The 12,432-nt window shown below is 48.6% G+C and overlaps 1 protein-coding gene across 1 annotated transcript in view; it reads right to left on the reverse strand.

Moving 5' to 3' along the window:
* LOC147113318 (zinc finger matrin-type protein 4) overlaps positions 1-12,432 on the reverse strand; it is a 470,946-nt gene that overhangs the window by 433,521 nt on the left and 24,993 nt on the right. The window contains exon 2 of the mRNA XM_085994248.1: positions 10,720-10,812. Within this exon, the coding sequence (XP_085850374.1) occupies positions 10,720-10,812 (93 nt within the window). The remainder of the gene's footprint in view (positions 1-10,719; positions 10,813-12,432) is intronic.

A 12,432-nucleotide genomic window follows, 5' to 3' on the forward strand; every position in this document is an offset into this window, starting at 1 on the left:
TTTCACTTATATTTTTCCACTCCTTTCCTTTTCCCCCCCCCCTTTCCTTTTGTTTCTCTCTCACACCTGGCAGCTATCTTTTGCCCTGCCAGTACACTTTACACCTAATCACAGCCTATTACCATCTCGTCTAGCTTCTAATCTCTTTTACTTCTTTTGGTTCTTTTATTCTTTTGTCCGATCGCAGCCCTGCCTTCGATCTAGTTCCTTTTCTCTCCAGTTTTGAAGAAGGGTCAAACCCGAAACGTCAACTCAAATTTCTCTCCACGGATGTTGCCTGACTTGCTGAGTTTTTCCAGCATTTTCTGTTGTTATTTTAGATAAGCTGGGGTTGTTCTCTTTAGAGCAGAGAAGGTGAAAAGGGAGATTTAATAGAGGTGTGCAAAATTTTGAGGGGTTTTGATCGAGCAAGTAGGGAGATATTGTTTCCAGTGGCAGGAGGGTCGGTGACCAGAGGACACAGATTTACGGCAATTGGCAAAAGAACCGGAGGTGGAGATGAGGAGAATTTTTTTTACGCGGCGAGTTGTTGTGATCTGGAATGCGCTGCCTGAAGGGGCGGTGGAAGCAGATTCAATAGTAACTTTCAAAAGAGAATTGGATAAATAGAGAACCATAGAAACATAGAGAAATAGGAGCAGGAGTCGGCCATTCGGCCCCTCGAGCCTGCTCCGCCATTCAATATGAACATGGCTGATCCTCTCTCTCAATACCATATTCCCGCTCTCTCCCCATACCCCTTGACACCTTTTGCGTCTAGAAATCTCTCTCTCTCCTTGAACCTCTCCAGTACATGAAAATTAACTGTTACAAGTGTGGAGTCTCATTCCTTTAGGTATTAACTGATGTTGGAGATTTTAATAGATTAAAATTAAAATTTAAAAATTTGCTTTTACTTTTCCTTTCGGTCTCTTTTCTCTCTCTTTTTCTTAATCCAATCTTTCTTTCCCTCTCTTTATTTCTCTTTCTATCTATATACTTGAAAAGGAAAAAATTGCAGGGCTACGGGGAAAGAGCGTGGGGGTGGGACTTTCAAAGAGCCGGCACAGGCACGATGGGCCGAATGGCCTCCTTCTGAGCCGTGCGATTCTATCTCTTACGCAGTGTAATCTGGGGGTGGGCTTTCAATCCGAGTTAGCCGTCAAGAGTTCTACTTCTTCAAAACATCGGGTGTTGATTCTTATAATACCAGAAAAGGCGATGGAATATTTCAAGTGATTTATAACATTTGAAGGGGAGCTGGTAGTTTCTTATTTTTTATTTTGCTTGTTTCAGGGTAAGGACACTCGCACTGTCCCAGAGGACCAGCGGCAGGATGCTGAGCAGTCAGATCGATTGATTTTTCTGCTCTGCCTTTAACAAGCGCTCACCTGGCAAAAACCAACAGGCAATGAGTCACAAAAATAATGGCCGGAAAATTACTGTCCGGTTGTGGACATTGTTATCTCTCACTGGTTTCCCCCAAACAAACAGGTTTATATATTTGTTTTACCCTAAGGCACCTTTCAAATGTAGGTCAAGAAAACAGGGAGAAAAAGAAAGTATTTACATAAAATAGAAACATAGAGACATAGAAGATAGGAGCAGGAGTAGGCCATTCGGCCCCTCGAGCCTGCTCCGCCATTCAATGAGATCATGGCTGATCATCCAAATTCAGTACCCTGTCCCTGCTTTCTCCCCATACCCCTTGATTTCTTTAGCCTTAAGAAATATATCTAACTCCTTCTTGAATATATTTAATGAATTGGCCTCAACTGCCTTCTGTGGTAGAGAATTCCACAGGTTCACCACTCTCTGGGTGAAGAAATTCCTCCTCATCTCTGTCCTAAATGGCTTACCCCTTATCCTTAGACTGTGACCCCTGGTTCTGGACTCCCCCGCCATCGGGAACATCCTTCCTGCATCTAGTCTGTCTAGCCCTGTTAGAATTTTATAAGTTTCAATGAGATCCCCTCTCATTCTTCTAAACTCTAGTGAATATAAGCCTAATCGAGCCAATCTCTCCTCATACGTCATTCCTGCCATCCCAGATATCAGTCTGGTGAATCTTCGCTGCACTCCCTCCATGGCAAGAACAGCGCCTTTCATGACCTCAGGATGACCCAAAACGCTTTACAGCCAATGAAATACTTTTCTTTTGGTCTCGTCGCTGTTGTAATGTGGGAAACGCGGCAGCCAATTCGCGCACATCAAGCTCCCACGAACAGCAATGTGATAGTGACCAGAGAATCTTTTTTTTTTTGTGATGTTGGTTGAAGGATAAATATTGACCGGGACACCTCTCCTGCTCTTCATGGGATAGTGGCCGTGGGAAATTTTTCGTCCACCTGAGAGAGCAGACAGGCCCACGGTTTAACGTCTCCTCCGACAGTGCAGCACTCCCTCAGCGCTGCACTGGGAGCGTCAGCCTGGAATTTTGTGCTCAAGTCTCTGGAGTGGGGCTTGAACTCACGGCATTCTGACTCAGAGGCGAGGGTGCTGCCCACTGAGCCAGGGCTGAGATTCTCCTCTCGGGTGGCAGAATCCCTGTTGTGGCTAAGACTTCCGGGGGGTGGGGGGGGGGCTGCGGGGGATGGGGTCTCCATTAGCAATGGACTTTGAGGCTCCTGGTGGGTTTCCCAACACAGAGAGGGAGTCGGCCAGGGCAAAATGGAGAATCTCAACGGTGCTGGAGTCAATCTATTCGTTGACGTCACATACATCGCTGTCTGGACGTGGGACAAGGTTGCTCGCCATTGGCTCAGTTACTTGGCGTCTTTCAAACCCGGGAAAGGTCATGTGGTCATTGGCTGAAGACCACACTGAGTTAGAACGCGATGCTTGCCATAAAAAGAAGAGTTGCATTGATGAAGCTGTAAAGTGAAGTGCTATTTAGGTCAATATAGACGGCATCTTGCGCACAGCAATAGACGAACGATCAGATCATTTGTTTCTGGTGTCCTGGGAATGTTCCTATTCTACTTCAAACTAGATCTTTAACATCTACATGAACACCGGAACAGGCAGATTGTGTCAAGTCTCAATCGAAGCCCCTGCACCCCTGACTCTACAGCGCTATCCTAACGAGCTGTAGTGACCTATATTACATGCTCAAGGCTTTGGAGTGGGGCTTGAACCAACCGCCTTCCGACTTGAAGGGCAAGAGAGCTACCAACTGAACCAAGTTAATGCCCAATGTTAACCAAGCTGCCAACATTCAGTGTCTGGGGCAAGGCCTGGAGCCACTTGGTGCTGGCAGCTTGGGAACGGGCACCAGCAACAGTCGTCACCTTCACAAGAGAGACAGAGAAAAGTGCAAAAGTATATAAAATGACACACACACACACACACACACACACACACACGCGCACGCACACACACAGGGGCACACATGCACTGCATTCACGTGCACAGATGGACGCATAAGCACGCAGGCACACGGACACAGACACACACACAGATACACATACACGGACATACATGCAGACAGACATAGACACACACACACACAGACACACGGACACAGACACACACACAGATACACGCACACGGACACACGCAGACAGATATAGACACACACACACACACGCACACAACACACGGACACAGACACACACACAGATACACGCACATGGACACACACGCAGACAGATATAGACACACACGCATACAGACACATGGACGCATGCATACGTGCACGCACACATATGCACACACTCACACGCAGACACGTGCACACACACGGACGCACTCATACAATCGTGCATATGCACACGCATAGGGTACATGCACACACACAGCTCGCACACACGCACACACACAGCTCGCACCTCCGCCCCCATTTTTATCAGACAGCAGGTGCTGGTAATGATTCGGCTGTTCCCATTTACACCTCCTCTAGAGTCATCTTTAGTTTCTTTACTTGTCCCATTACCATCTCCTTTCGCCTTGCACCATCATCCCTTTTGTTATTTAATCTCTCCTGCCTTCCATCCTATCACAGACCCTCCCTTTTGTTCTTTCCTCCCCTCCCCCTTTCATTGCCCCTACACTTGCTTAAAATCTGTTACATCTCCAACTCCTTCCAGTTCTGACGAAAGGTCATCGACCTGAGACGTTGACTCTGTTTCTCTCTCCACAGATGCTGCCTGACCCGCTGAGCGTTTCCAGCATTGTCTGTCTTGATATAGATGGCCTGATGTGACCTCCTCGGGGAGGGAAAGGGAGAGGCAATGGGAGAATTCCACAAACAACAACAGAAAAATGCTGGAAAAACTCAGCAGGCCAGGGCAACATCCGTGGAGAGAGAAACAGAGTCAATGTTTCGGGTCAAAACCCTTCGTCAGGACTGAGAAAACACAGGAAATGAAACAGATTAAAAAAGGCCAGTTTGGGGGCCGGGAAATGGGGATGAAAGAACAAAAGAGAAGTGAAGAGACATTAAGAGGTATTCAAAACCAGACGAGATGGTGATAGGACTAGTGGAGACAAAAGATGGCTCTAGATTAGGAGAATTCCACACCTTCCCTCCCAAAAACACCCTCAGGAAGATGACCAGGCAGCTATTGGTGCAATAGATAGACAGCGACCCACCAAGAACATTGCAAGACTGGATCTATTTACACAAGTCAACCACGAGACAGAACTCCAGCCTTTATTTCCTGATGATCTATATTTTTTTTTTAAGACACTTTTATATTCGTTGGCTGACTGATATGGATGCCACAATGTATAAAGCCAACTCATCGCACATACCATTATCAGGTAAGCAGAAAATCACACACTTTGATGTCCACCAAGAACAGGACCAGGCCAGACCATTTTCCGCCATTCAATTAGAACAAGGCTGATCTGCACCTCAACCGCCTTAGCTCCTTATTCTGCAATATCCCTACCCAACAAAAACCTAGCCATCTCAGTCGTGAGAGCGCCAACAGATCCCCAGCGTCCACAGCTTTCTGAGGGAGCGAACTCCAGATTTGCACCGCCCTTTGTGTGAAAACGTGCTTCCCGATTTCACTCCTAAACAGCCTCTAAAATAAAGCAATTGAGGGAAGCTTTCTTGAGGACCAGGTTTTCTGGGTTTTTTAAATTTATGTACGGGATGTGGGTGTCGCTGGCAAAGCCAGCATTTATTGCCCATCCCTAATTGCCCTTTGAGAAGGTGGTGGTGAGCCACCTTCTTGACAACCGAGTGGCTTGCTAAGGCCATTTCAGAGGGCAGTTAAGAGTCAACCACATTGCTGTGGGTCTAGAGTCACAGGGTCTCGGCCAGACCAGGTAAAGACAGCAGATTTCCTTCATCTAAAGGTGAACCAGATGGGTTTTTACAACAATCCAGTGGTTTCTTGGTCACCATTACTGATATGAGCTTTTTATTCCTGATTTATTTAATTAACTGAATTTAAATTCCCCAGTTGCTTGTGGTGGGATTATGAACTCACATCTGCCCAGATCATTAGTCCAGGTCTTTAGATTACTAGTCCAGTAACATAACCTCTATGCCACCGACCCCGTCAACCTTTGCAGTTTTCAAGGTGAGGCATGTCATTCCTGTCAAACAGCACCAATATCAAGCAGCCCGAGAGTCAGCAGAGGTGAGATCCAAGCGGAAATCCTTCTGCGCTGCCCCAACTAAAGTGCCTTAAGTTCGACCTGCGAAGAGCACCCATTTCTATTTCCATTTCCGCAGCCTGGTCACCTCTCTGAGGGAGGCTGGCAATTCAGCGCCAATTAGTGTCGCATTACAGGCAGTTTGTGCTGTAGATTCACAGCCATTCAGGACTGGGGCGAGACTGGCTCAGATACATTGTTCATAGGGAAGCAAGCGCAGAGATAGAAAGTGGTGTAAATGCACAGCCAGTGTGTCAGCAAAAAGGAAAAATGGGCAAACATCTTGGATGTCAATGTATGAAAGGTCTCCACCCAAAATGTTAACCCACCCTTTCTCTTTTTGGAGATCTAGCACCTTATTGTATTTATTTCAGATTTTAATTGTTTGGAGTTATTTTCGCTTTGTGTGCATGCATTTTCACACAGGACCTCTCTCCTTAACCTCCTCCAGCCCCACAACCCTCCGAGATCTCTGTAACCTCCTCCAGCCCCACAACCCTCCGAGATCTCTGTAACCTCCTCCAGCCCCACAACCCTCCGAGATCTCTGTAACCTCCTCCAGCCCTGCAACCCTCCGAGAACTCTGTAACCTCCTCCAGCCCCACAACCCTCCGAGATCTCTGTAACCTCCTCCAGCCCCGCAACCTCTCCGAGATCTCTGTAACCTCCTCCAGCCCCACAACCCTCCGAGATCTCTGTAACCTCCTCCAGCCCCACAACCCTCCGAGATCTCTGTAACCTCCTCCAGCCCTGCAACCCCCCGAGATCTCTGTAACCTCCTCCAGCCCCACAACCCTCCGAGATCTCTGTAACCTCCTCCAGCCCTACAGCCCCCCGAGATCTCTGTAACCTCCTCCAGCCCTCCAGCCCTCCGAGGTCTCTGTAACCTCCTCCAGCCCTACAGCCCACCGAGATCTCTGTAACCTCCTCCAGCCCCACAACCCTCCGAGATCTCTGTAACCTCCTCCAGCCCCACAACCCTCCGAGATCTCTGTAACCTCCTCCAGCCCTGCAACCCCCCGAGATCTCTGTAACCTTCTCCAGCCCCACAACCCTCCGAGATCTCTGTAACCTCCTCCAGTCCTACAGCCCCCCGAGATCTCTGTAACCTCCTCCAGCCCTCCAGCCCTCCGAGATCTCTGTAACCTCCTCCAGCCCTACAGCCCACCGAGATCTCTGTAACCTCCTCCAGCCCTACAGCCCACCGAGATCTCTGTAACCTCCTCCAGCCCAACAACCCTCCCTGTCTCTGTATCCTCCTCCAGGCATACAGCCCTCCGAGATCTCTGTAACCTCCTCCAGCCCTACAGCCCTCCGAGATCTCTGCGCCCCTCCAATTCTGGCCTCTTGCGTATCCTCGATTTTAATTGCTCCACCATTTGCGGCCATGCCTTCAGCTGCCTGGGCCCTGAGCTCTGGAATTCCCTCCCTAAACCTCTCCACCTCTTTCTCCTCCTTTAAGGTGCTCCTTAAAACCCTATGGGGGGAAAATTGGGTGAGTAGCGCCACCTGTTAGCGCCTAAAGAGGCAATCAGTGGCTGTAGCGCCACTGGCTGCGCCTCCCGCAATATTCAGCAGGGGCGCTAATGGTGGCGTTAGCCTTTTGCGCTGCGCTGCCACCGATGACGTCATCGGTGTGCGCAGCGCCCCATTCGCGATATTTGGTAGCGAACAGCGCTGTAGCGCCGTTCGCTACCCGCGCCCGGTTCACGGGGACTTGCTGCGCCGGCAGAGGCGCAAGTTAAGGTGGAGGTGCGGGGCAGCCGCTTTTTCGCCAGCCGCCTGCCAGCACCTCCGTCCCCGGCCTCCTGGTCCCCCCCCCCCCCGCGGCGTTGCCGGCTGTTTCCCGAGAGCCCAGCACTTCTCCTTGGTGCCGGGCTCTTTTGCCGGCACTCGCGATCGGGGCTCGTGCTGTTGCAGGCCCCTCCCCCTTAACAGTGGGAGGAAGGCCTGCAGTACCGCAGCGTGCCGTGCCGCAGCGTGTGGCGCTGCGGCACATAGTGCTGTGAAATTCACTTTCAGCGTCCTAAGAGGGACGCGGAGCGCCTCGAGCCGCGCCCTGTCTCCCTCTAGGGGCACTTCAACTGAATTTGCGGCGATCGCTAATGCGGTGATCGCGGCGCAAATTCCAGCGCCCAGGCGAACTTTGCGCCGCTTGGGCGCATCAGGCCAATTTCTAGGCCTATCTCTTTGACCAAGCTTTTGGTCATCTGTCCTAATATCTCCTTATGTGGCTCGGTGTCAAATTTTGTTTGATAATCGCTCCTGTGAAGCACCTTGGGACGTTTTACTATGTTAAAGGCGCTGTATAAATACAAGTTGTTGTTGCTGACCTTTCCACATGTTAGAGAGAGGGACACCTTTATCTCCTCATCTTTTGGCAGAAGTTGAACCTTCGCGACTGAAGTAAGTACCGCGGCTTTGAGGTTCTGAAGAAAGAATGAGTTGGAGTAGAAGACGAGATGGAATCCTGATCAGCTGATGCTCCATTCCTTACTTCTAATGTCGCTACGTATTGTTCAGTGTTGACACGAAGTAGAACCGTAGGGAAAGGGACGTGAGCTAAATCTGACTGCAGACCTCAGAGGTGAAAGGTTAATATGCGCCGTCGGTAGGTGCCGTCTTTCGGATGAGACGTTAAACCGAGGCCCTGTTTGCTCTCTCAGGTGGACATAAAAGATCCCACTGCACTATTTTGAAGAAGAGCGGGGGAGTTCTCCCCGGTGTCCTGGGGTCAATATTTATCCCTCAATCAACATCACTAAAACAGATGATCTGTTCATTATCACATTGCTGTTTGTGGGAGCTTGCTGTGCGCAAGTTGGCTGCCGCATTTCCTACATTACAACAGAGACTACACTTCATGAATGCTCCAATGACTGTAAAGCGCTTTTCCTTCCTTCCTTCATTCCTCCCTCCCTCCATTCCTCCCTCCCTCCCATCCTTCCTCCCTCCTTCCTTCCCTCCCTCCTTCCCTCCCTCCTTCCCTCCTTCTCCAGAAATATTTGTGCAAGGGACATTTAAAATATTAAAAGGACTTCATTTCGATTCAAGGATAAACTTGACAACCTCGCACTTCCAGCATAAAGCTCCACGTGACAGGAGCACTAATCAGGAATCCAGTACTGAGATGGGGCACTCGATTCACGGCCTTCATGTTTTTTAGTCTGTATCTTAAAGGAATGAATCCGATGGCAGTGGTTTCATGGAGACCCTTTATATAGAACAATGATTACGATGGTGTCATGAGCCTAGCAATGAAGTCATGCCATACAAGCCCACCTTTTTACAGATGTAGTACAGGAGCAGGTCCTTTGTCAATCACAGACTATACTATCATAGAATCATAGAATGATACAGCACAGGAGGAGGCCATTCGGCCCATCGTGCCCATGCTGGCTCTTTGGTAGAGCTCTCCAATTAGTCTCACTCACCCTGCTCTTTCCCCGTAGCCCTGTACATTATTTCCTGTCAAGTATTTATCCAATTCCCTTTTGAAAGTTACTATTGAATCTGCTTCCACCGCCCTTTCGGGCAGCGCATTCCAGATCACAACAACTCGCTGCATAAAAAAATGTTTCCTCATCTCCCCTCTGGCTCTTTCACCAATCACCTTCAATCTGTGTCCTCTGGTTACCGACCCTCCTGACACTGGAAACAGTTTCTCCTGATTTACTCCATCATGAGTCCGTGCCTTCAGGACAGGAGGGGAGAATACTGGAGGGGTAGCAAATATCGAGAAAAGAATTGCGTGGAGTGAGGAGTCGAAATACACAAGGTGGTAGAGGTCCCCGTTTGCAGCATCATCCCCTACATTCTCTACTCTCTACAATCTCCTCTCGTTGCTGGGATACAATTCGCGCTCTGGTACTTTACCCCAAACAGCGAGTACCTTGGCAGTGAATTTCAGCTAGCTGCTCCAAACGTGGGGTGGGGTGGGGTGGGGTGGGTTGGGTTGACAGGGGAGGCCCCATTCAAGGGCAACAGCATCCTTGGCAATGATTAGGTGTGTTGTTTTTAATTCACTCACGGGATTTGGACATCGGCAGCAATTATTGCCCATCCTTAATTGCCCTCGAGAAGGTGGTGGTGAGCCGCCTTCTTGAATACAACTGAGTGTCTCGCTCGGCCATTTCAGAGGGCAGTTAAGAGTCAACCACATTGCTGTGGGTCTGGAGTCACGTATAGGCCCAGACCGAGTAAGGACCAAATGGGTTTTTATGACAATCCGGTAGTTTCATGGTCACCATTACTGACACTAGCTTTTTAATTCCAGATTTATTTCATTGAATTTAAATTCCCCAGCTGCCGTGGTGGGATTTGAACTACATGTAGGGGTACGGAGGCATAGTGATTATGTGACTGGACTAGTAATCCAGAGGCCTGGACTAATGATCCAGAGACTTGAGTTCACAATCCCACCACGGTAGCTGGGGAATTTTAATTCAATGAAATAAATCTGGAATTAAAAGCTGGTATCAGTAATGGTGACCATGAAACTACCAGATTGCTGTAAAAACCCATCTGGTTCATGAATGTCCTTTAGGGAAGGAAATCTGCTGTCCTTACCCGGTCTGGCCTATATGTGATTCCAGACCCACAGCAATGTGGTTGACTCTTAACTGCCCTCTGAAATGGCGGCTCACCACCACCTTCTCAAGGGCAATTAGGGATGGGCGATAAATGCCGGCTTTGCCAACGACGCCCACATCCCAGGAATGAATAAAAAAGAACAAAAGATCATTAGTCCGGGCCTATTGGATTACTCGTCCAGTAACATAGCCACTATGCTATCGCACCCAGTACTCACTGTGGGATCTGAGCAATGCCTTGCACAGCAATAATCCAATTCAATTTGCACTCAGCAAATACCAAAGGAGGTAGAGAGCAGAGAAAATCTAAGCGAAGCATATTTCTCCAACAGAAAATTATTGAAATCTTGCAAAATATGCAGCAAAGTGCCAACTCAGAGCTCACATGATGAATAAAACCACAAAGTCAGGGCAGATCCTGAACTGACCGTATGTTTCGGATTATTCAGCTGGGGAATGGTTTAAATGAAGAAACACATTCGTTGTTCCGCGATCTAATCTGTCCAGCACAGCGTTAGGAATGGCGGTCACTTACTGGGTTATCAGACCGCAGCTTCTTGGAAGGAGGCCCTCCATCCTCTGGGTGAAGCATGTAGTACAGGCGGACCTTGTTGGCATGCTTCTTGCTCTGAGGAAATAAAACGGGCAGACGGTTTAGGATCCAGGTAGTGAGTCACACAGTCACCTGTCGCTATTAAAGCAGAAGGAATCAGCTCATTGAGAAAAGAAGGCCGTTCAAACCCATTAACCCTGCCCCTTCCACTGACCGTGCAATCTGCTCTACAATGTATTCAGCTGTCAGCCGTGGTTCAGTGGGCAGCACTCTCTCGCCTCTGAGTCAGACGGGCTGCGGGTTCAGAGTCCCACTCCAGAGACTTGAGCGCAAAAACCAGGCTGACACTCCCAGTCCACTGTCGGAGGTGCCGTCTTGCGGATGAGACGTTAAGCCGAGGCCCCGTCTGCTCTCTCAGGTGGATGTAAAAGATCCCACGGCACTACTTCGAAGAAGAGCAGGGGAGTTCTCACCGGTGTCCTGACCAGTAGTCATCCCTCAGCCATCATCACTAAAACAGATTATCTGGTGATTATCTCATTGCGGTTTGTGGGAGCTTGCTGTGCGCAAAAGGGCTGTCATGTTTCCTACATTACAACAGTGACTACACTTCAAAAAGTACTTCAGTTGGCTGTAAAATGCTTTGGGATGTCCTGAGGTTGTGAAAGGTGCTATATAAATGCAAGTTCAGGATGAGGTAACCTGGAAATGTAGTAAACAGTGAGCAGGATAGTAACAGACTTCAGGAGGACATAGGCAGACTAGTGAAATGGGCAGACAGAGGGTGTCTGAGTTGGGGCTGAGACATTCACCCACACTCCTACAGGAAAGATTCCAGTGTCTTTGCATTGCAATTGTGTGCCGAATCTCAGGGCCAATAGGCAGGCCAGTATTGGGTGACCCCGCTAACGTTATGTGACAAGTCTGTATTTGCATGGTAAAGACCTATCACAGCACCTCCTACAGGCAGAATGGGTACTGCAAATAAATGTTGAGACCGTTAGAATGGATTTTTCCATTGACAGGACTTTACGGTGCATTTTTAAATAGATTGTTGTGACTCACTCAGCAATTTTAATATATGATAGAGAGCTAGATATAAATCCAAGAACCTTTGTACAGTAAGCGAAGAATGCCAGTAAAATGATTTATTGGGTAATTTTTTTAAAACACTCTTCGTGTGCCGCGATTTAAAAAAAAAAATGACTTTTTTGGACTGTATTCGTACCTGAAATCTATACGGTTGCCTGGGACTAAATTCTTTCATGTTACCATGGAAACAGAGAAGTATATTGACCTCGCTACCAAGGACATAAGACAGAACATTACTAACCATGAGGAATGGTCTGTCATAGCTGGCCAGTAGTGCGATGGATAAATTGTTTGGTTCAGCTTCTCAGAGTGTATGTGCAGGATACCACACAACCAGAAGTGCTATCACACAGTGGTAGTCCAGCCAATCACAAGGGCACCAGTTCCCCATCACCAACAGTGAACTTACCAGGTCTGCTAAGTCCAGCAGCAAAGCAGAGGTGGCTTTTACGGGAAGACCGAAGCCATTGTCTTCAGTCCCCGCCACAAACCCCTTCCCTAGCCACTGACTCCATCCCTCTCCCTAACATCTGTCTGAGGTTGAACCGCACTGTTCGCAACCTTGGTGTCATATCTGACCCTGAAATGAGTTTCCGACCACAT

The sequence above is a fragment of the Somniosus microcephalus genome, chromosome 8, assembly GCF_052327205.1.
Source record: "Somniosus microcephalus isolate GS21.2 chromosome 8, FLI_Smic_1.0, whole genome shotgun sequence".
NCBI lineage: Eukaryota > Metazoa > Chordata > Chondrichthyes > Squaliformes > Somniosidae > Somniosus > Somniosus microcephalus.